Source organism: Tachypleus tridentatus, chromosome 12, assembly GCF_004210375.1.
Source record: "Tachypleus tridentatus isolate NWPU-2018 chromosome 12, ASM421037v1, whole genome shotgun sequence".
Taxonomy (NCBI): domain Eukaryota; kingdom Metazoa; phylum Arthropoda; class Merostomata; order Xiphosura; family Limulidae; genus Tachypleus; species Tachypleus tridentatus.
The window spans coordinates 32,121,109-32,146,917 of record NC_134836.1 but is presented as its reverse complement, the minus strand read 5'-3'; the positions used below and the strand labels follow the sequence as shown (position 1 = coordinate 32,146,917).

Here is a 25,809-nt window from a genome sequence, read left to right as displayed (position 1 = left end):
TGTTATTTCTTGAGGGAAACCCTAAGGGTACCTGCCAGGATTGCTGACATTTAATCCAGCAGTTTGCCAAGTTATAGTCAGACACACACACACACACACTTTTACTAAATTATTCTTAATGAAGGTTTTCCCTATGCATAGCTATGACATTGCAAGTTCTAATTCTTATATTTTCATTCCATTGTTACTTCATTTACATAATAAAAAATATTGGCTATTAATCAATAAAATGTCCAGTTTGTGCAATGTGAAAGAATCATTAAAACACTGTGAATAAAGAAACAAAACACTGTGTTATTCATGCATTCAGCATTTATATATTTAATTAATATGTTTGAAAATTTTACCTACTAGTTACATTGTAATTTTTACTGAAACACAAGTATGAAATACATAAACAGACGTTCACATTTTCCAACACTGAAAATATATTTGTGACAGATAATTACTTTTTTTTTCTATTTGGTGCTACTCTCTATATGCAAACATTTTTTGTTCACTACCAGCCTTGAAGCTTCTTCCTAATCTCATATAATTCTATGTGATATTACTGCACTGTTGCATAAAAATGAGCATGCAACAGTCATCCACTAATCCAAGTATAACCCACCCTCCTAGTGTAGCTGACTCCCTCTATATTAATTATTCACTTCCAGATTAGACAAAATGATGCACTGAAAGTGGGAATGAAGAAAGGGAAGTATGAGAGAAGTATCAGTCAGAAAAACATTTACAATTTGGAAAATGTTAAATTCCAATATGATACATAACCCTTGCTCATACATAGCTAGAATGCCATATGTAAAATACAAGCACAGTACCTAACCTATATCCAGCTATCTTAAGTGCGAGATGTACAGAGTAACTAGAGCATGTCAGATTGTATATGATGGGCCAACTCAAATCTTAAACAAGGTGATTCCACGAATACAGCTTCTGGGCCATGGTAGGAGGAGGGCCTCTACCATCTTCACCTCATGTACAGTGAGGCAGAATGAGAATTATATAAATTTTAAACTGCAACTAAGTAAGGATTTATGTTGGCCTGTCCTTTACTAATCCAACACCAGACCACTCAGGAACCTAGCATCTGGGCAACAAGAGTATGAGGAAAAGCTACTCAGAGGGGTGAACTGTACTTCATGAAAAGAACACCACTGCCCAACTTTCTAATGAGAAGAACTGATCACAATCAGGAGACAACCTCAATGGTCTACAATCCTAATGACTAGGAATTGGTAAGCTGCAAGGACTCCTAAACTCCATTACAAGAAAAAAGAAGTGGGGTAGGAAAAGTCCATTGGGATATCAAAAGAATAAATCACTGTGCAACAGGTTTTCACAAAAACTCTACTCTTAAAAGCAGGCCAGCAACAACTTGTAAACTAAGCATTGAGAATGGTCAGAGGTCCCCAACTTGCTTTACTCATGATAGTCCATGAGAAGGTACAATCTGAATCAGGCCTTGTTTAAGATAATGAGCAATGGAAAAACAAAAACTGTTCTTGTGGAACACCCTATCTTATGGGTGAGAACCATATTAGGCCTTGATGACCCGACAACGTATAGATTTTGAGTAAGTATACTTTGAGTAGGCACCACTTTCCAATGAGTTGCATCTTGTAAGGTATGAAAAGGTCCTGTAAAATGATGATAAAAGAAGGTAAGAAGTGTGGAGAACAGCAATTTGAGGTAATCTATAGCATGCGACAAAAAATGTGAGAGGTTGTTCATACATCAGCCTAAACAACTTCCCCCAACGGTTGTTGAAAGTGAGCAGCCAAAGAGTGCACAAATTGCAAACTTTATATATAAGGATACTTGGAAGCATCAATGTTCATTCTCATCCAATAAAGAATATTCTAAACAAATCAGTGGACAAAGCTACCAAGTAAGGGTTATGGAAGAAAGATAATAAATGGAAGAAGGAATCCAAGGAGTATGAAAAAAATGGGGCCAGGAATGACAAAAGAAGAGAGTATGGGCTAAATAGCATTTTTATTCTCACTCAAATCCTGATTGCTTCTTCTGTCTTGTTTAAGTAGTGGCAATCAGAATTTGAGAGAGAATAAAAATAAGAAGAAAGGGGTGTAGGTGTGAATATACTTTCACCCTCATGTGCAACAAACATTTTGGAGAGAAGAGTGTAATTAGGACAAAGGGCATACGAACGGTGAAAAATAAATGTCAAAATGTTAAAATATTACTGAGTAAAGGAAAACAGTGGAAGAAAGAGGTTTTAGAGATATGGCATGAGAAGCATGAAGCCAAAGGTTTAAAGAGAGGAGAGTAAGGGCATGGCAAACAAAATTCAAATACCAATTTGGAAAGCAAGAAAGATTACAAAGACAAAGGAGGTGAAAGATATAAAAGAGGATAGAGAGGACTGGGAAGTGAAAAAAACAATAAAAGGAAAACTGGAAAGTAGTAGAGAAAACTTCCTGCTCATTTGCATCTGCTCAATATCAATAAGTTATGGTAAACAAAAATGACATGAAGAATTCAGAGAGATAAAAACAGAAGAATGAGAATTGAAGAAAGAACAATGCAGTGACCTACTGTGAACAATACAGCAATTTCACTGATATAAGAAGAGGGTTGGTTGGTTTTGGATTTTGCTTAAAGCTACACAAGGGTTCCCTACTATGCACCAGCCATCTCTAATTTTGTGGTGATAGCCTACAAAGATGGCAGCTAGTCAACACTGCCCTCTGCCAACTATTGGGCTATTTGTTTTCTATCAATAAATAATGGGACTGACTATAACACTCCCACAGCTGATAGGGCAAGCATGTTTGATGTGTATGAGGAGGAAGCATGGGCAAAAAAGGATGAGAAATAAAAATGGTTACATGTGTAGAGAGTGCAAACAAAACCCATACATGAAGTTGGAGTGATGACATGGCTGGAATAAAGAGAGAAGTACAAGACTGAAAAAGAGAATGGGAAAGTGGAAGGGGTAGACTACAAAAAATTCAACAGAGAAAATTATGTTTGAGCTGGCCAATAGGGCATTATACTAATAACTCAATATGAGAAATCTCAAGTAAGGGCTAGAACTTGAGGGAGAAGATGAGAAGGTGGTAGCATAAAGAAGTAGGCATACCACTCCTGACTGAATGCAACCATTGCTATAGCCACTGAAAAATTGAAAGTTACAATTACAAATTGAAAGTAATTTAATATGAAATATCATAGAAACTTCACATGTGATACATAACTTATAAAATTAATCAAATTTTAAATACTGATATATCTTACACCAATTTCTTTATTATTTTTATATTACCTGCTTCTCCTCTATAATATATTGGAAAAATTACAATAAAATGTTATAAAAACTTTACACAGAGCATTTATAATGAATAAAATTAAGATGTTCACACACTTGAAAACTCCTTTATACTGATCTATTAAACATTACCTGCATTTAATAACAATTATTATAATTTGTGAAGTGTTAAAAAATAACAAACATTTGTTACAGTTAATGCTCACTTATTTCTGTTTAAGATAAAACCAGTCTTGAAAAAATGATTTTGGCTTTGTCTTGACTTAACCCTTGCATGTTTTTATAATAATGACTTTGCCCTGTCTGAACCAAATGGAATCAACAAACAGATGGCAATAAATTTCTGCAGGAGGAGGAAAAAAAACCATTCAATAGCATGTTTAGCCAACATATCTGACATGACTTGTGATGGACAATGGTGAAATACAGGACTGCACAAAAATGGAAACAGAAAACAAGGGAGGAGGAGAGTGGAAATGAAAAGCCCTCTGACATATTGTGGAGAGCCCAACGGCTGACAGCAAATGGAAGCCAAAGATCAGCAAACTGAACTAAACAGACTCCTATTATCCCAAAGCTTAATAGATAGTCATCATCAACACTAATGGCAGTAAAGAGTAGAATAATGGGAGAGATGGACAGTGACACAAAAGCAAGCTAGAAGACAGGAGACAGTAATGGGAAGAAAAGGAGCTCAAAAGACACAGGAAACAAGGGAGGATAAGAAAGATCATTGGCAAGTGGCCTCAACTTTTGACTCCAGAGAATCAGCTACTCCACTAAAAGCATCATGGCATTAAAGTCAGACACACATTCCTGAGATAAGACACATTGAACAATAACACAGGCTTACCTCCTCAGCAAATTCCATCAAAAGAGCAACTAAGTAAGAAATGACAAAGTTAAGGAAGATAAATACACCAATGTATAGAAATGTTGCCAGAAGGCTTAGGAGAATAGTGGATGACCTTGGAAAACAAGCAAATGGAGGTAAGAAAGTGCAAAAGAGTAATGATGGCAAGATGAAAGTGGTAAAGCTGGGTCTTAGAAAGTCAAATAAAGGAAAAAGGATCTGAACCTCATGGTTGTGAAGAAAACAGTAAAAATCTTAAACATCATAAATGCAATACCAAGGAGAAGTGATATCTGTATCAGACTGAGAAGAAGACCCAGATCTCATCAAAGACTCCATCTTGCAACTCAAAGTAGCTGTCACATGTTTGTCAGATGAAGAAATCAACATCATTGTATTTGTTTGTTCAGCATAAATAAATAACATCTTGCTGTGCTACACTAGACAAAGTGGAAGTAATAGTATCTTGAAAATTTATAATGTGGAAAATAAAAGTCACACCATATACAGGCACATAACTACTTTGAAAACTAAACTTTCCATAAGTACGTATGTACATGTCTACAACAAAAAAATACAAACACAAAACATGTTTAAACAGATGAATACCAAACCAAGAAAAAATGAATGAACAATCAGTATAGAAGAAGTCAGCTGAGCTGTAAGGGTGTCATATTTCTATTCATGAAGAGTTGTTCCATGCAACAATGCAGCACAATCACATTAAAATATGCAAGATGAGATGAGTGCTCAAGGTTAGTTGTGAATGAAAAAGGTTGCATACAGAAGCAGCACTGAATCAGGAAAACTTTATGTGAAAGAGGTTACGTATGATACCAGAAGTAAAATTTCTACATGAAATTATACCTATAGAAGGAATATTTACACAAATTTACCATTAAAGTCATACTTTAATTTCAGTTATTTTCATTATTATGTAAACAATTGCTTTTCCTCATATTACAAAGAAGAAAATTATGCAAGTGACAGTAATAAAATACATGCACACACCCACATGAATTATACACACAAGCATAATTTAAAATTTAGTAACTGGGGTGTCAAATGTATCTCACACAAGGTAAAATATAACAATTATGAAAAAGAAAATAAACAATAAAAACATCATATCAGAGATGAAGAGAATAATCTAAATAAAATGAAATATGTTGTGTAAAAAATAAAAAAGAAAGAAAAACTGAACAGTTGTCAGTGCAGTAACCTTTTTCAAAGAAAGCAGGAATTCTGGATTTGTTGTTAATTTTCTTTATTTTACTAACTTGCTTTTAACAAGTATTTATTCATGATTTTATTCCAGAAATGTAATTTTTACTGTTTACTAAAACATGTCAAATTTTAAAAAGATACAAAAACATACAACTAAAGTTACAGATTGGAAACTGATGGTCACTTTGATATCACAAAGTCAGTGTAATCACCAAGCTCATAGCAAGAAGGTTAAGAAGGCACTGTTACAAATACTTTACAATGTAATATTATATCTCAAAATATCTACCCTTGTGCACTGTCTTATGTCATCAAATAAAAACATGGGTGAAAAAAATACCCACTTTAGCACTAGTTAAAATCAAAATGACAATTACAATGTTTGTTTATATTAAACATCTTATGCTATATTTGTAATGGTTTATTTTTAACTTACCCCAAGTTTGTGACAGTTGTTCACAGCATTTAACAACTGGAAAGCAATCCAGTGTTTTTCCATGCTATTAAGAAAAGGTCTAGTGCTGATTCTATCATACAAGTTGTCCTTAACATACTGACGCATAAGTATAGCAGCTTTGTCAGTCAACTAGAGAATAGAGTGTTCTTAAGTTGTTGTTTTTTTATCATTACTACTAAAAATAATAAAAATTACAAGAAAAACAAAAAACTTTGCAGAACAAAAAAAATTCTTTTCCAATTTAGAAATGCTCAATTATTAATTCTAATGATAAGCACAGAGAGCTTTAGGGTGGACAGCAAATTCACTAAGATATAACTTTTTGTTTAAAATATTTGTAAAGTTTTTGACTAAATTTTTAAAAATATCTTGCATAAGATAAAAAACATTGGATGTAATGTACTTTAGTGCCATCCACTAGGTAGAAAAGATATTTGTGTTCAACACAGACAAACACTGATGGTTATATGTAATACCATATGATCCTTGATATAATCTATCATGGTGTTCATATTTTCCTCAATATTCAAGGATCTTTCTGTAAATACGATAATAAACATTTAAAAAACAAATTTCAAAATTAACATATAATCCTCACTTGACTGAGATATGAATTTGAGGATTCCATGTGACAGTTGAGCGAGATAACCACTTTGACATCGTCATTATAATTGAATGATGAGAAATAATTAAAATCTCTAGTTTAAATTATTATGTAATTCTGTTTTTCCCAAAGTTGTAAGATATGTCTCTAAATATTATGAATATATAAGTTTTAAAAAATTACAATAAATTCCCATTTGCCTGGTATTGGAACACAAAACGTCCATTTGATACACACTACTGAGCCAATATGAATATTACCAAAAAAGGTAGTGGTGCAAAAAGAGTGGCTTTTATACATGCAAACTGTTAGAGAAATATTTTCCAGTTACTGTTAATTTGTGTATTAAACTTATTTTGCTAATTTTGTAATTACATATAATGTATTACTGTTTCTGTTTGAAAATTTTGTTATTAATAAGTGAAAGTTAACTAGAAGATAGCACCAAAAAAGAACTGAAACTTCCTCACTAAATACTGAATCTTTAAACAAAAACCCAATTATTATATTTTAACAGTGACAAATATTATGAAAAGTATTCATAGGGTCAAATTAAGCTTGATATCAATTTTTAATTAAACACTTCTAATTTATTAATTGAGGTTGAGAGATATGAAACAAATCTTTAAAAGTGTTTCTCTGTGTTTTAATCTAAATGTAAACCATAATTTTATGCAAAAATCAGTATCAATCTAAAATGTTTTCACAGGTTGTTTAACAGAGAAATATGTGAAGGGCAGTTTTCATTATTCTTGATGAATATATTATTCAATTCTAGTGTTGAATATCAAGAAACAATTCATACATAAGTTAGAAAAGATAAATACATACACAAATGTAATGTACATTTATTCAAAGTTAAAAAAACATGAAATAATTGAAAATAAAAAAAAACAATTCAAACCTCAAAGTACAAGTCATTTTGTGTATCAAGTGTGATAATATTCTCCAAGAAAATGTGAAATATTTTACACCACTTTACCTTTAATTAAGCTAATACAGGTTTCAATCAAAAAATTAAAATTTTCCTACAATGAAAAATTTATTTCCCATACATACTTACCTCCTCTCACTAAATTATCAGTGCTTGCCATTAGCCTTCCACCTCCCACTTCTGCACATCCACATGTAAATGATTATGCAGTTGCTCTACACATTCAGGAGTGTGACACAACCCCTATCATAACCAGTTCTCTCTTCATATTTGCACTCATTAATCACTTCAAAATTGGTCGAACTGCCTGCAACACATACCACTAGAAGTGAGGAGCTTGGGTGAGAAATGTGAGCAAAAGTAAATATCTATTGCAAATACATTTTCAGTTTAGGAAAATGATAACTTCCAATATAATATCTTACAGTTTTTCATAAAACAGCTAAAATCCCATACTGAATTAGTGAAGGGCTGGTGAAAAAAATGATTCCCCATTAGGAAGTGCCCAAAGAGAGATCATGAGGTGAGGAACCAAAAAACAAAGTATCACACCTCAGAAGACCTCCCTGCATCTGATCCAGGTATACTCTTCACTCTTTTTATGACTGTGTTGCAAATATAAAAGACAGAAAACCTGAAGGAATCCCATATGTTTTACCAATTAATGGATGTTGAGTTGTTAAGGCAAGACAAACCATAGTAGTAGTATGATCCATCCAACACCTAACAGCATCTGAAATTGCACATCAGTTCCACAGTAGCAGAGAATCAACTACCTCTTTGCTTTAAAATGGGAATTGATAGTGAAGACAAACTTCCATAGCAAAATCTGTTTCCACTTACATGCATTTTCAACCCAACCAACAACCTGATCCACCATTAACCAACCTCCAGCAGATGGTAGGAAGAAGGAAACTCTGGAGGAATGACAACTCATGTCCAAAACCTGGTTGCACTGGATATAGTTCTTCCTGTTCAAGGTAGGAGGAGGATCTCTGACTGTACATAAGTGTGAATATATGTGCTGTGTCCAGCTACAACCAACACCAAATCTGCTGGAAACTGACATTTATCAGATGGTAGGAAGAGGGACCACATATCTAAAGTATATCACCAGTCTAAAACCTGGTAGGAGGAGGGATACTTGCCAGAACACATGTGAGGACTTGCTTAGTTGAACAATCTCCAAACTGCAATACACACACACACACACACACACACACACATATTGTCGTAACACGCTGGTGTACTTCAACCAAACACTGGCATTATCTGAAATTGTAAAATAGGTCTGCACTATGAAGACTTTGAAAGTAATGGAGCATAAGAGATGAGCAACAATCCCCATCTCCTTTAGTCATGTATGTCCATGACTGGAATATACTAAGGCATACTAAGACTGGTACAGTCTTGAACAAACATATTTATGAAGCAAATGACCACTAGAGAGAACTACTAGTGTTCATAAAGAACATTCAATCTCTATAGCAAGCATACTCTAATCCTTTGAAGTAATTATTTTGGTAAATGACAATGGAATGGAGACATACAAACAACATCATGAGGCATATGAAATTGTACATCACATCTGCATTTAGAAAAGTTATAATATAGCATGGTCAAGAAATGGACGATGCAGATTTAAAATAAAAAGATACTTGGTCAGGCACCACTCACCCTAGAGTGGGATCCACAATACACTTGTAAAAAGGTCCTGTAGATAAAGAAATAAGTAAAGCATAGTAAAGAAAAAGTTTGTAGTATAAAAAATAATCAACACATTTGAGAGCAAAAACAAGCTTCTTTATTAAGTACAAGAAATGATTAAGTGCAAATCTGGTTACAATAGGTGTTGTGTCATGCTCCTATTGATGGAGAGATACTGCATAATCATTTACATGTGGATATGTAGAAGCAGGAGATAGAAGGCAATTGTTGAATATTTACACTAATATAGGGTAATACCAATTGAGAAAAACTATTCTGTGACAGGAAGTAAGATACCATATCAGAAAATACTTTACAAAGATTTCAAATGAAGTTTCTTGCTTGAATGCAGTTTAAAATACTTTGTAAGATATACCATTATACAGGTGTTGGTGGGACATTAAGAGAGGGGAGGCAGACTGGTGTCTCTGGACATTAAGGGCAGTAACCAGAAGTGAAACATACACTATAACTGCAGAAATACTAATGCCAAATGTATTTTTGATATAAAGTAAAAGAGATGTGGATAAGATATTTTGTGGAGATATCTTTCTTTTGTTTTGCCAGTATTTCATAACACTTTTTTCTTCTTACAGTATTTCTTCTTACTAGTAAACACACTGGCACTTTAACCACTTGATGTATGTCATTATGACTTAACCAGTACAATTTAGATCTTAAACAGAATTATGTCATTGACAAAAATACCTGTAACATTTAAATATTTTTCAACTTTGTAACTGTAGGAAAGATATACAAATATGCCTTAGACTAAATATGATTTGCTTTACAAGATTTCATACTTACAATTGATTTTTGAAATGGCAGACAATTTGGAATGCATGTCATAAGGCTTCTAATTTCTATAGTAAAAAGTATTAAAGGTATTATAAATTAATTAAAAACATTCACAATTTATTTATTTTTTGCTTTGCAAATAAAAAAGCTTTTGAAGAATGTTTTTATAAGGCAGCCAGTATAACTTCTTTCTTGCTATATTCAATTAACATCAAACTACTTCAAATAATTCTTGTAATTCTGTCACTGAAATTTTTAAGAACATTTAAAATAATTTAAATATAACTACTACTCTAATATCTGAAAAAAACTAACATTAAATTAGTAAGGAAGGCTTTAATAAGTTATATTATGATGATTAGTTAGATAAAATGAATGAAAACTCTTCTTTGAGTATTTACAACATAGTCTGCAAGTTTTTAAAATGTTGCATTTTTTTATGAAAAATGGGAAAAAATATACCACCTTCCAGACGATCTCGATGAGTTCTTAATGGAAGAGATGGGTCATGGATAGCAAATACTTTTACAACAATCCAGCCTTCCCTGTTTAGAAACAAAAATGTAAATGAAACTTTATATATACATTTATTTTAATGCTAACAATGACCTAGCTGTTTTGTGCCCACCACTAGTAAATAAATATAATTTTTAGAATTCCAACTCTGTAGACATACTATGAAGCCACTGGAAGTTATGTTAACAATATGCAGACACAAGTAATGATGTCAAAAACTCAAACTCAGTATTTGTTTAGTGTTTTATATTGTGATAAGTGATATATAATAAGAAAACTTCAAATGCAATACATGAGAAAAGCATTGGTGTGTTCAGTCTGGAACAAAAAATGCTGATCAGTCACAAGCAACATAGGGAAACATTAATAACTGAACAATTCTACCTATACATTTGCTAATTTCTGATGCAGCTGTGTCCAATAATGGAACATTTGGAACGCAAAAGACTTAACTGTATTCAGAGTCAGTAATAAGAAACATTTTCCATTAGCTGATTGATGTATACAAAAGGTAAAACCCTGCTGCTAAACAAAACTGTTATAATGACCTTAAATAAGTATTTTTCTGTAACTTCAGTAGTCTGTTTATCAATGATAGGTTAATCTATGTAAAATCTGTTATACAAACATGCGTGACTTAATTATAAACTTGTAAATTAGAATATGAAATTCATTAGTTTCATATTTACAACACTTTAATCAACATGATTTTTTTCTCAAAAAATAGAAATGTTTCACTTTAATACAAAGTTTTACTGGTACGTTTGACGTAAAAGGGTAGGATGTCTGAAATGGTGGACAGTCATATGGTTGTTTTGAATTCATCTTGTATGTTGTGTGGTTTAGCAGAAAAGAGACTTTACTCTTTTTTTTACATTGTGAATTAAATCATATCTTCAACACAACAGTCCATCACATATGCAGACTTAGTTAACCAGTTTTGTAATACCACATAAGAAGTCACTACTCTAAATACAGGTATGTAAATTTTTGTAAAGTGTGATAATCAAGTCATTACACTGAAAAAAAAACTTAATCTCTTGTTAGTAATTTCTCATGCCTACTAACCTGTGAGTAACACACTAAACTTTACAACCATAAGCTGTTTTCCCATAAAAGTTGTCATTACAAAAAGAAGTTTTTTTTTTATAATTTTGATTACTGTTCATAATAGATCTCTTTCCTTCATAATTACACCTAAATTATCAACTGGCAGCACAATGACAATGAACACTGAAAGTCATGGACTAAACACTTATTCAATCTAATTTCAAGCTCAGGCTTAGTTATTATCCTGGTATCTGCATTACCTTAATTTTAGTAGGTCATTGGACAAGAGCCAAATAGCAGAAGAGAGAACAAATAATGACTTATATTATTTCACATTTTGAAAAGGAGAAAAAAAAATGTTCAGAGAAGTTTAAGCCAGTTAGTGATACTTTGGTGATTGAGAAAGCTTTAAAAAATTTTATAAAAGATATGTTGGATTATCTAATGAAAATAAAAGTTTTCTTAAAAACCAACATGGCAATATAAAAAGATGATTCTGTCTCACTAACTTTTACAATGAAAGTCACCTCTTAGTTCATTGAAGATATGGAGTGAGTTATTTGAATTTTCAAAACACTTTTGTTGAACTGCTGCAAAAAAAGATTGGTAGAAAAATCTTACCTCACTGAAGTAGTGGATCAGCTAATTAAATGAAAAAATGGTTGGCTGGTGGGATAAAAAAAAACAAAAAACAGTTGTTATTAATGAGGTATGAAATTCAGGCTAAATAAGCTCGTGTAACAAGTGATATAGCTCAGGGATCTATACTGGAGTCATTGCTATTCCTCATTTACACTTATGACACTGATGATTGGATAGTCATTAAATTTGTTAACATTTCTGATGATATAAAATCCAACTGGTCACAACAAAGATACCACAATTTAGCATACAGACTTGAGTAATTGAACAAAAACAACATATTTCATTAATTAGTGTGTTAAACACTAAACGACCATCTCAGGAGTTGTGCCCAAAGATGCTGATCTTTCCTCTGGAAATTAGCTGCCTTGCTGAAGATAGAAGAAAGTTTATTAACTGATGTTATCAGTAGCATTCTGTGCACTGTCTCATTAATTTCCCACCTCTTCCTAGATACATCATATGGTACTTTGTTATCAATACTCATTCCCTCTGAATGTCAAAGAAGAACATAAATAGTTGCAGCTGGTACTTTACTGGTGCAGAAGGAGCCAATAATCTACCAATGGAGTTACACTGAATTTCATAAAAGGGTAGCTTTTCAAAGCAGCTTCTCAGCTACTTCATTTAGTCATATCCCTTGCATCACCAAGCATATACATCCAGGTAATGGTCTTACCATGCAGCTAATTTGGTTTCTACATCCATAATTGGAAAAAAAAAAAACACTGAATTTTATTGCACTACTGCCTGTGAGGTAATATCAACCATTATAGTGATGAAACTATCTCTTTGTTGTTTGTGTCTTTCAGCAGTCCAAAGCGATTGCTTTATGGCCTCCAGATTCATCCTTGTAGTGTTTTTAAGTAACTTGAATGCTTCACCAGGTTTACACAAAATGTTATTACTCCATAAGACAATGAATGCCAACCTTTACTATCTTAAGTATAAAAACATTCTGAGACTACAATGACAGATGATTATCCATCATTGTCTTTTAAATAAGTTCAGACAAGCTTTTCTGTTTCATCATATACCATATCTCTATAGATCCAAGATGCATGAGGAATTCTGAAATTAGTAAAAATTAATTATTACAGTGGTAGCTGTATAGCAATGCCCACACAATTATTTCATAGGAAACCTTTCATACAATCCTCTCTTTGGCTTGTGTCTGTAATATTATTGTGGTGCTAAATTCTCCCAATTAAATAGGGCAGTGGTTTGATTATGGAATGCATCATATTTACACAGTAATGCCCTAATGTAGAAATTTGACTACTGGAGCTGTTGAAGAACTGTAATTTTGCTTAAATAAGCAAGGTTTGGATGCACATCTTGCTACCACTTAACATGTATTTTGTTTCTTTTCAATCTAACTCACTAAACAGCACTCAATACTGATCAACTGTAGCACATAAACAGCTGATGTTCTTCAGATGTATTTCCTGCACAACTTTTAGTCCACTGATGTCATTGATAGCTTGTCCGTCAAAGATTACCCAAAGGTACTTCCACATTTCTTACAGAAACACAGTAGTGTCTAAAAAAGGATTATTATAGTTTGTCCTCATCAACAGATATGATGAGTGTGTAAAGCATAGTTGTGGCTTTAACAGGACTGATAACCATTCCTATGCCATTTCACAATTCTATCACACCATGCTAAGGTTCACTGTGGCACTAACTTATCTCAACTGATAAAACACAGCAGCTTGCTATAGAATATATGTTCTTTACAATGCAAAGCCCTAGTAAAGAAAGTTGCTTTCCAGTACTTATTATACTGCAATGCTGATGAGGCCTGTGAAATGTAATTGGGTTTTAATGGTGGTAGATGAAACACATTCAGTGTCAATTCTTAAACCACTATTTTGAATCTTTTTAATCTCATCTAACTATGTAGCACTCATATTAAACATTAACTATGGATAAGACTTTGGCAGAGCATAAACAGGTGATGTTTTTAAACCACTATATCATGCTTCAACTGTCAGTGTATTCATTCCTTTGGTAGATCTGGTTAACTATCTCAACACAGACTCAGTCATTTTGACTGACCACATCACATCTTTGTACTTTTGTTATTTAAGCAATGAAGGACAAAAGTGACATTACCTAATCCACATTAGGAAGAAGGAACACAAAGCAAAAGTGGGTGTGGAAACAAAAGTTGTGAAAATTACAAGAGGCAGGTTCAGTTCAAGTAACAGAAGCAAGAGTTTGGAAATCCTGGATTTGAGATCAGAACAGAAAAAAACAAATAATAACAGTAATATCACTGATGGTCATCATCACCAATTGCCATTACAGTACTGGATGACTCCTGTAGAAGTGTTAAAAAACTTTTGGATACGTCAGGAACATAGAAATCTGAAAGCATAATCCAGTTAACCCTCTCCACATGATCATAGACCATGTCATTACATTTGTTGACTCACAACTGAACAACTATTTTATAAATTTATGTCAATCAGTTTGGTATCAAACTGTAGATTATAATTGAAATTGTAGTATAATATATAATTTAACTTCTTTATTTAAAAGTAATTATCAAAAAACATTCCTAAACATTGATTTCTGTGCGTCACATGGTATATTCAATGCAGCCCTGGTTCAAATTAAATATTTCTAATGTCAAAAGGTCTATAGTTTCATATGAATTATCAAATTACTGATATAAAATAAGGACCTACATTCTTTTCTATTTGCTGAAATATTGCTCATGTACTGAATCAAACACAGTGTCCCTTCTTACCTCATTCTATATTTTGGGATTTTGGGAATTGTCTCTGATATATGCTTACTTCTATAACACATGAATAACCAACTAAAAGTTTAAAATGTTCTCCTAGTGGCTTTCTCATCCATTCTCAAGTATTACAACATTGTTCTTTCAACATAAAACTTCAAGCTGGTAAATTCAGTCTTAGTCTACTTAAAATTTCATATTTTGTTATACCCAAATGCAGCTTACTAAACATGATCAATTCGAGTGGAATTCTGTAGTATCAATATAGTACTTTATGATATTTTGTTTATTTCAAATATATATACATATATGTGTGTGTGTGTGTGTGTGTGTGTGTGTGTGTGAAAAAGAATTATTCCATTTCACATTCTCCCCATGCAAAATTTTATACAGCTAAGCAACCAATGATAACCTGCAATCATGTACAATGGTCATAACAAGGAGAGAGAATGAAACAGTGCTCATGAGGATTATTGTGCACCAAGGACGTGTCCTCCTCTTACCAAGGCAGGGCTGTAGTTAAATAGTGACTACAAAATAGACTAATACAATACTCATTGATTGGTGTAGGAATGGGAGCTTTTATCAAGTCTTGTGGAGTGTGCAGGAATTTATATAGAAAATTGCATTAGATAATAAAGTAAGATAGGTTGTATTTTGAATATTAAGCTTATTATCATCATTCAATCCAGTTAAAACTTGCTAATAAGATATAGATGTAGTATTTATTTAGCTTATCCACATACAATAATTTTGAGAAACATCCATTTTCTAACATTTGTGGTAAAAGCTTAATAAGAAAACAAGTACTCACTTGTGTCTTGCTCGAGCAACTTTGAAGAACCTTGTACTGCCTAAACTGAACAAGAAGATGTATTTCAGTTTTTGAATGTCATTTCACATGTAGGGTTCATGTCAAAAGAAATGTCCTTCCATGCTAATTCTAAGTTAAATATTTAATACAAAAAACTAATTAATATATTCCCTATCACTTATCAGAATATTTTGAATTGTTCTTAATAATAATCAGAGTGCTTTTCATCTGTCCTTTCCAAGAATCTGGGTATTTTGAACTAGTCCTTATCAAGTATCAGGATATTTTCAAATGTTCTATCATATATCAGATTGTTTTCATTTAACCTAACCAATCATTAGGATATTTGCAGCTATCTTTAACAACTTTTAGATAATTTTAACTTGTTAATAATCGGTGTATTTTCAAACTCTCTTCATAAAGTGTCAGGTTATTTCCAATTGTCCTTATAAAGTACCAAGTTATTTTCATCTAACCTATTCATTCACTAGGATATTTTTAGCTGTATTTAACAATCATCAAGATATTTTCAACTGTCCTTATCAATAATCAAGGTATATTAAACCAACTCAACAAGTGTCAAAATAAATGTTCAATACCAATGAATGAGACAAAATTTGCATAACAAAAACATATTACACAAAGTTAACCTAAAATATATAAACATACTTTTAAATCATATATATATTATTTGTAAATATCAAAGCACAAGTGTGAAATACAAATCTATAACCTATACATAAAGTGAATTATGCTTATACAGATTGTTTTTTTGATACATTTTAAAACCCAAAAATACCCTAAACTAACCAGTAACTTGTGGTTCAAGCTAGTTGTACTAATATTTCTATTAACAACTAATTCTGTTACATACATATATTGCACAAAAATGTAAACAAGTAAAAACCAAAAATAAATAAAACCATCACAGTTACTACTGGTTTTCAAACAGTAAATCAAAAATCTAATTATGCTCACCTAACAAACATAAAAATTCAAACTATTACTACAAACACACCTATTATCAAACAAGCTATTGTGCTGGCAGATACTCATTTGGAAGAATTACTGTTAATACAAACACCAAACTAATGGCAAATGTATGTTCTGTTGCTTAGTTGCAACTGTCTTAAATTATGCCATTAAGGAATAAGTCAAGTATTGTTTACCACTTAAGTGCTCAATGAAGACTCTACTTAGATGGCTAACACTTCTACAGTAATATAATTAAATTAGCCATATAACTTACAACAAACTTATCTATATATTAAATATACTAATTAAAGCCTGAGTGAACCAATTTAAACAATTCATAAATTAAAGGATATATTGAATTATCTGCAATGTTGTTTTTATTATCTGCATACTGAACAACTTTTATTTCTTTATAATTTTGACAGTACTTCTGTTTATACAGCAACTCTGAATTGAAAGTCATGTTTTTAACATACAAATACATAGAAAAAATGATGGAAAATGAAGATTTGTCTGTTTAAGATACCTAATCAACTTGAACCTGTTTATATATATCACAGCCTTTTGGGGGAATATAACTTTCACACACATTAAAATTCATTTTAATCAAGTTTAGTAAACAAATTTCTCAGCTACAAGCTTTGTAACTTTAAGTCTGCAACTTTTAACAATTCTCTACAACATGTATATTAATGGTGAGTTGTAGTGAATTTATGATAAATAACCTTAATGATAATACCTGTAAGTCAAAATAGAAAACTTTTCTATGAGAAAATACATACTGTAGGCAAAAGGTATCAAATTAAAAGTGGATAAGTAAACTAAAGATACACTAAAATACATATAAACATTGTGAGTTAAAGAAATGTAACTGGTAGGGTGTTTTCAAACAAAGTATTTCAGTACATTTTAACACTGTACAATATATACAATCTAAACTGTTCAACAGTATGGCTGAATTCACACTAGTTTCTATGCTAAACAGGAACAAAACCCACACTTTCTTGAAAAACATGATAGTGGCTGTATATTTATGCAATAAAAGTTATGGTTCTTTACCTTTATAAAACCCTTTTCTCTGTGATTTTTCAAACTCTTTAAATACAGATGGTCAAAAAGGATTCATCTTACATGTTACTGTAAAAATTTAATATTTATAAATGTTCTCTATTTGATCAGTCATGATATGACAATATAAAAACTTTGTACATTTTGTGTATGAGGAAAAAAAAGTTAACCCCTTAAACTTTGTACATACAAAGTAAAACATTACTGAGAAGCAAGTTCTTTTGGTAGCAGTGTGGTTTTTCTGAGGTTAATGGATCAAGCCCTTTATCGCAAGTTCTTTTGGTAGCAGTGTGGTTTTTCTGAGGTTAATGGATCAAGCCCTTTATCAAAGCATTTTTTAAGCTAAATTCAACATCAAAAGTCATAAACCTCTCTTGTATACCACACGATTCCCTTCATATTTGATCTCATCAACTCACAAACTGGAAATTAAGAATAAATATATCTATGTGATTCTAGAAACCAAACTTATAATAATTAAAAAGCCAAACATTACATGTAGTTTTAAATATCAATCTTAATATACAGTAGAAAAAACAATAAACCAAAGACTTACTGTAAAAATAAGTTTATAAACAATACTTACTTGCAATCATAATGAATATCTGGCAGGTCTGTTAAATAATGTTCTACTGGAAAGATCTGTGATGGAGCAATTCCAGCTAGCTGATTCCCCATGTCTCTATTGTATTTGCCAATTAAAAAAATAAGTACAAATATATCTTACAAGTTAGTATGCCCTTCTCCCCTTCATTTGTTATAAACTTGAAGAAGTTGTAGCTTTAAGCCAATGGTCTTGTTGATACAATGCACTGGCCTTGTTTTTAAAAAAACAAAATATAAACACATAAAATGATACATATTTCACTACTATCACTGAAACTCTGATATTTCACTCTCAAAATATTCACAGTTGTTTTATGAATTTTAGTTGACACTTTTTAAAACAATTGTTAACACTAAAATCCACAAAGCGTAAAAAATTAATAAAAAGTTGATGTATCCAGAAGATAAAGTAACACAAATATTACTGAAATTTTAATACCTTATTATAATTTACATTACCTTCCACTAAGCTAAAGTACATGTACATCCTAAATATTCATTTGAAAATAATGTTTTTCATTTTGCAATATGTTAATAATACTGACAGGAGCAAAATTAGTTAAAGCTTACCAGTTCTTGGGTATATCAACCATATTGAAGATAATGAAGTGTTACATAATGATTTGGAGCAATTAAAAAGTTGAACAAATATTTAGCAAATGATCTTTATTATAAGAAATAGAGATAATGGTTTGGATTATCATAATTTGAACCATAGAGTTAGTGTGGATGTGAATCAAGTCAGTAGTAAAACTGAAGAAAAGGATCTTAATACAATAGTGGCAAGACACTCAAATCATCAAAGTAGCACTCTGTTGCAAGCAGTTAAGCTATCAAAATCTTGAAAGTATTTATAAATAGATATGTTGATTACAAGTTAAAAATATGTACTTATCTATAAACAAATCCTTACTCAGACCTCACTTGGAGTACTGTTTAAACTAAATATCTGTTCTTATCTAAGAAACAGTGACATACTGGAAATGTTTCAAAGCCTACTTCAGTACTAGGATGTTTGTTGGGATGATAGATATATCTTATAAGGAGGGGTTAAGACCTTGTAACTTATTTTCTCCTTAAGAAAAAGTACAAGGTACATGTTACTTTATTAAAGAATAAAATTTATGAAACTATTAAAAAGTTGACATGATAAAAACCTCTAATTTTTTTGTGCTAATTTCCAAAGATGAAGAGATTAGTAGACATAAATTTAGGATTTGGAAAAAACACACCAGGCTATAGCTATGAATTTTATTTTCTAACAGGGTGACTGATTTGTAGAATGGGTTTCCATCAATAATGACTTTCTTAAAACTAAAGGTGGGTTTAATTTTTTTCTTACATTGTCTGTATGTTTTATGTTAGTTGGCATTCTAAAGCTTCAGTTATTGCACTTAATATTTGAGTATGTATTTCCAACATATTCATTCTGCTCATCAAAGACACAGCTAATAAAAAGATTGTACAAATTAAAAACAAATATCAAAACCTAAATCATCTGATCCTTTTTTTTTGTGGTCCAGGTAAAGCATGCCTAAATTCATGCCTCTCATTTGATGATATAAACTAGATAACATTCTAGTAGTAGTTTACTTTTTCAGAATGCTGTAACCCTTTCAATAACATTCAAGTTATTTAGTTTAAAAGAAGCATTCTCAACAGTATTAAACATTCCCAAAATTTCAATATAACTGGTTAAAAAAACAAACAAAAACACAGCTAATTTTCTATATCCTTTTAAAGGTTTTCTACCAGTTCCATAAGCATCCAAGTTATTATCTCTAGTAAATCATCTTATCAAAGGCCTTCTGGAAAGTAAGGCCCTACAATAAGCTGCTATCATCCAAACAATGGTAAAGAATAGATCAAAAACACGGCAAAACTACAGTAAACAAAAATCTTATAATTAATCACATTCCAAGTTTTCAAAACTATAGAGCTACAATTTTCTGAAGTTTATATGAGTTAGATTACAATTTTCTTATATTATACACACATTATTACTTGGTTACTTTGAAGTATCAATGATTAATCTTAGTACTACTAGTACTCTACAGACAACAGTACTAGCTGTGTATTTTCTTATAGCAAAGCCACAGTGGGCTATCTGCTGAGCCCACTGAGAGGAATCGAACCCCAGATTTTAGCGTTGGAAATCCGGAGACATACTGCTGTACCAGCAGGGGGCAGTACTAGCTACTCTTTCCTCTAAATATACTATAAGTATTATAGTAGCGACTAGCAAGAATATTAATACTTCGACGTGTGTCTTAGTTTAGACTAGTTAAGTAATTGTTCATTTCATACTCTTTGAATTTGAAATCAAATATTAGTTTTTGATATCTGATGTTAGTTATATTTCCTAATTACCTTTATAATTTTCCCAGAAAAGTTGTTTTCATCAGTTGGTGATACTAATACTACTGCTATTAATACTAGTATTATTGATTTAAATTACCTGCAATAAAGTTTAACATAACCTACCACAGTCAGACAAACAACTTACCCCCTTCCAAAGTTCCTTACTCTGCAGTCCTAACTCTTACTATTCACAGTCAATACCGCCTTTGCATCAGAAATATATTTAATTATGCATAAGAATATATCTTTTCCCGGTGTTGTAATCTCAAAACGTCCGCATAATACACAAAATAACGATCATTCTATATAATACAAAGTTAGAATACGTTAAATAAATAAAACTACAATAAACAAACTCATAAAATGAATAAAACGCGACCTCTGTTTCCAGAATATTATTTTAATTATAACTTTATATTTCGTCTTAACGCTTTCTCGGGAGTTTTGTGATACAAATATTATAATATATTTCAGTTATATAATAAAATTTATGATGATAATATTCCATGTACACCTAGAGATGGTATATCTAAAACTCTGAGGTTCGATTTCCCACATGGGATAAATGTTTATTGTGTAACGTTGCACTTAAAAAACACTAGTTTAAAAAAAAAAATAAGGAATTCGCATTTGTTATTAACTTTGTTTGTTTGTTTTGGAATTTCGCACAAAGCTACTCGAGGGCTATCTGTGCTAGCCGTCCTTAATTTTGCAGTGTAAGACTAGAGGGAAGGCAGCTAGTCATCACCACCCACCGCCAACTCTTGGGCTACTCTTTTCCCAACGAATAGTGGGATTGACCGTCACATTATACACCCCCACGGCTGGGAGGGCGAGCATGTTTAGCGCGACGCGGGCACGAACCCGCGACCCTCGGATTACGAGTCGCACGCCTTACGCGCTTGGCCATGCCAGGCGGTGTTATTAACTACTTTTGTATTATTAAAGCATTTAAAGAAAAAGTAGGAGTTCCAAGTTATTTCTCGTTAAGAGACAAAGAGTACGTCAATATTGTTGATGTGTGAACGTCTTTTCTAAACTCGAAAAATATTATAATAATTAATTATTCTTGTTTGTTTAAAATTAAGTACAAAGCTACACGACGGGTTATCTGTGTTTTGCCTACTACGAGTATCGAAACCCGTTTTTTACCGATGGGAGTCCACAGACATACCGCCGTGTCACTGGGTGGAAATTATTCGTGTCAAAAACGTAAGACATTAGTGTAAGAGTTATTATGTTTTAAACACAATATTCTTTATTCAGTACCTTAGGGTAGTTTCATTACGAAGAGTTGGCAGTAGTATATCAACTACACTATGTCCGTCATATCTACTGTACTATTACAAGTTATGTTTTAAATGTAGTAATTCAGATGATAGTTAGAAGGTGAATGTAAAAAGTTTGATAACATGAACCTAGAAATTCCTTAAAGTTTTTGGCATCAGCTTTTCTAGCAATGTTAAGGAGAATATTAAATGATAAATACGTTTAAAAATGAAATTTTGGGGAAAGCTATTCCTAAGTTGAAGATGATGACAATGACATGAAAGAGTGGGAGTAAAACATTAATAAAGATGACAAAATTATTAAAATAAGGTCATGAAGAGAAAGACAGAAATCTAGAGAAACAAGGTACAAATCTTAAGGAGTAGCAAGAAGAGTGAGGCAGAATTTTTCTTTCCGTGATGACGAGAAACCCACTTGTAGAGAAAGTTATATATTTAAAAACGGCTGGTATGGGTAGAGAAGGTACTAAAGGAGCGAACAACGTTTCGACCTTCTTCGGTTATCGAAGAACCTTTGTGAACCTGACAATGACCAAAGAAATTTGAAACGTCGTTCGCTCCTCTGGTGCTTTCTCTACCCATACCAGCCGTTTTTCAGTATAGAATCTTTCTTTTTTTTAATAATATGAAACTAAGAAACAAATTAGAAGAAGAGAAAGAAATAAAAATAAGAAGAAAAAAACGGAAATTAGAAAAAATATATCAGGAATTTAAGGATGAAGTTAAAAGAGAGATTACTATTTAAAGAAGATTGAAGTGTAAATCTAATTGAAGGATCATTCAACAAATTTCAATGAATACAAAAGGACGTTAATAAAGGCAAAAGCAAAGCACAAAAAGACATAAATAAGGTTCAGACCACAGCATTGTTTGATAGAAAAGACCATCAATGATATAATAAAACATTTTAAAACAAATTATGAAGACAATAAGTCCAACTTAAAGCACTATATCCTACCAAATATGTAATACGAGAATCTATTTCGTTTACACTTATTACAACTACTGCTGTGCTATTTGTAACTAAAAGATCTTTCTGAACTACTCCACTTATGTCAACACCAAATTCAAACTTTTGTAATTCATTTAGCCAATTCTACATTAACTAATAAAAAAAACTATGATTGATAGATACCATTAGACGCATGCAAAGTTCAGTTGACGTTACTTTCCAGAGTGAACAGGTGTAAATATTAACAACGTGCTATTCATCTTCCTGGCCATTTAAATATACTAGCATTGGCAATGTTAAGTCATTTTCATGCTAGGGGCCTTAAATACTAAGAAGCTTTACTACCAGCCTTTCTAGCATGTCTCATATAACACACCAAACATAAATATCCACAGCAATGTTCCACAATCGGGTATGGCGAAAAAAGGGACTTTAGCCAAATTTTCAGAAGATTTAGAAATCCCCAACTGTTTTTCCTGAATGTTCCTCACGAAATGAACCAGTTTTGGTTACATGAACAATTTATAGATGCCATAATATAAAAAGATATGCAAATTAGTCAGAACCAAAGTAATTGTGCATCTTTAAATAAAGCTCTTGAATTGGCAATGGAACTTAAATTCATTAATCAGTGATGTCGAGAAAACCCACTTGTAGAGAAATATATATGCAAAAACGGCTCGTTTGGGTTGAGAAAATATTTTACATAGAAGAGCGAACAACGTTTCGACCTTCTTCGGTCATCGTCAGGTTCACAAAGAAAGAGGTAACTTACGGGTTGGCTTGGATCCACCAAACTTGTAACAATGAAAGTATCAATGAGAGTAATTGTACTATGTTAAAGACACCACTTAGAAGTTATAGGAATACCAGATTGTTTTGTGCATCCAAAAGTGAAGAAGAAAAGAGTGCTTGGTACAAACCGGAAGTGAAAATAAAGTTCCAGCAAAATGAAAGTTGTAAGTTACCTTTACTGTTGAAAGTTTATCTACAACTTGTTTTGTGCATAATTGATATCAAATATGAGTAAATATTAGGAACAAACTTCATGAAGAAACATAAATGTGAGGTTAGGCTAGTCTCAGATATCATCACAATTCATGATAGGAAACTACTATATGTGCACAGAAGTTGCAACATCCCTAATTGCTGTCACTAATTTAGCTGTGTAAGACTAGAGGAAAGGCAGTTAATCATCACCACCCACCGCCAATTCTTGAGTTATTCTTTTACCAACGAATAGTGGGATTAACCGTCACATTATGACACCCCACGGCTGAAAGGACGAGCATGTTTGGTTCGACAAGGATTCAAACCCGCAACCCTCAGATTACGAGTCGAACGCCGTAACCCACCTGGCCATGCCGGGCCTAATCAGAACGAAACTATATTAATGGCTTTCTCGACATCGTTACATATGAAACATGCATATTTATGAAACAAAATGTAAATTCAGAATAAGTACAATAATATTACAAGTAAACATAAATGGCAATATTAAATACTATACATTTACAATGAAAGAAGTAAACTATCTTGGATTATGGCTACCTCAGAAAAGTCATTATCATCCCAGTGTACATGGATAGAACATACCAGATTAGCTCCATCCAGTTTTATACACCATCAGACCTCTTTACTTCATGCCATATGTAGTTACAATGATGTAAAATGAGTTGTTTTCTGAGTTTTAGTTACTTTATAAAGTGAATAATCTAAGTATATATATCAGAGGTGACTTTGGGCCCGGCATGGCCTAGCGCGTAAGGCGTGCGACTCGTAATCCGAGGGTCGCGGGTTCGCGCCCGCGTCGCGCTAAACATGCTCGCCCTCCCAGCCGTGGGGGTGTATAATGTGACGGTCAATCCCACTATTCGTTGGTAAAGAGTAGCCCAAGAGTTGGCGGTGGGTGGTGATGACTAGCTGCCTTCCCTCTAGTCTTACACTGCTAAATTAGGGACGGCTAGCACAGATAGCCCTCGAGTAGCTTTGTGCGAAATTTCCAAACAAACAAACAAGTGGCCAAACCTCGGCTCGCGAGCCACATGCGGCTCTTTGACGTAGAATGTGCAGCTCGTGGAAATATGTTGCCTGAGCTCCTTTATGCATCACAATTAATATAAAAGGTAAACAAAAAGTTTTTAAGCTTTATACTTATTTTCCGGGTATAAACTGACAGTCCACTAGATGAAAACGCAAGTTTAATGTTCTTGATGAATAAATGTAGTTAATAATTTAAATCCTAATTTTAATGCTAGATTTGAGTCAGTGGTTAAAAAATTTTTGGATCAGTAAGGATTACAGAGGAATTGTGCTGGAGAATCAATAATCGTACAAGCTGGTGCTGACAATGTTAGTTTTGAGTGGGCATGACTTGCGGTCGCGTGATTGTGGCGTGTGTGGAAGTGTTGTGGGCAGGAAAATTAGTGGAGTGTTATTGTGATACTGGACGCTGTAGAGTTTGTATATATGCAAAAACGGCTCGTTTGGGTTGAGAAAATATTTTACATAGAAGAGCGAACAACGTTTTTGCATATATATTTCTCTACAAGTGGGTTTTCTCGACATCGCTGTAGAGTTTGGTTGCGTTGCACGTGTTGGAGCTTATTGTTTCTTTTCACTTTAAATTTCGTGTCATCAAATTATAAGAAGCGAAATATGAAGATAAAAACAAAAAACTTAAGCCAGAATGGAATGAAAATTTTGCATTCACCGTTAAAGGAGGTAAATCTTTGCATCTTGCCTGCAATGTATTGCTCAGTTATTTCGAGGCCAATAACTTGAAACGCCACTATGAAACAAATCATAAAACCTTTTTGGCTGATTATCCATCTAAATCAGAATTACAGGAAAACAAGTTAACTGTGTTAAAATCATCTCTAAATAGCCAACAGACACTGTTGATAACGTTC

General features: G+C 32.5%; 1 protein-coding gene across 6 annotated transcripts in view; it reads right to left on the bottom strand.

Moving 5' to 3' along the window:
- Positions 1–21,093, bottom strand: part of Vps15 (vacuolar protein sorting 15) — a 199,496-nt gene extending 178,403 nt beyond the window's left edge. For 2 of the 6 annotated variants that reach the window (XM_076473726.1, XM_076473729.1), the window contains exons 1-6: positions 20,802–21,093; positions 18,276–18,371; positions 15,647–15,691; positions 10,338–10,417; positions 9,882–9,937; positions 5,809–5,958 (exon numbers count right to left, since the gene is read on the bottom strand). In XM_076473726.1, the coding sequence (XP_076329841.1) occupies positions 5,809–5,958; positions 9,882–9,937; positions 10,338–10,417; positions 15,647–15,691; positions 18,276–18,367 (423 nt within the window). In that variant the 5' untranslated portion in view covers positions 18,368–18,371; positions 20,802–21,093. Of the gene's footprint in view, positions 1–5,808; positions 5,959–9,881; positions 9,938–10,337; positions 10,418–15,646; positions 15,692–17,680; positions 17,706–18,275; positions 18,372–20,665 lie in introns of those variants that run through there. The other 4 variants (XM_076473730.1, XM_076473727.1, XM_076473728.1 and 1 more) reach the window with 4 other exon arrangements.
- Between the last annotated feature and the right edge of the window lie 4,716 nt (positions 21,094–25,809).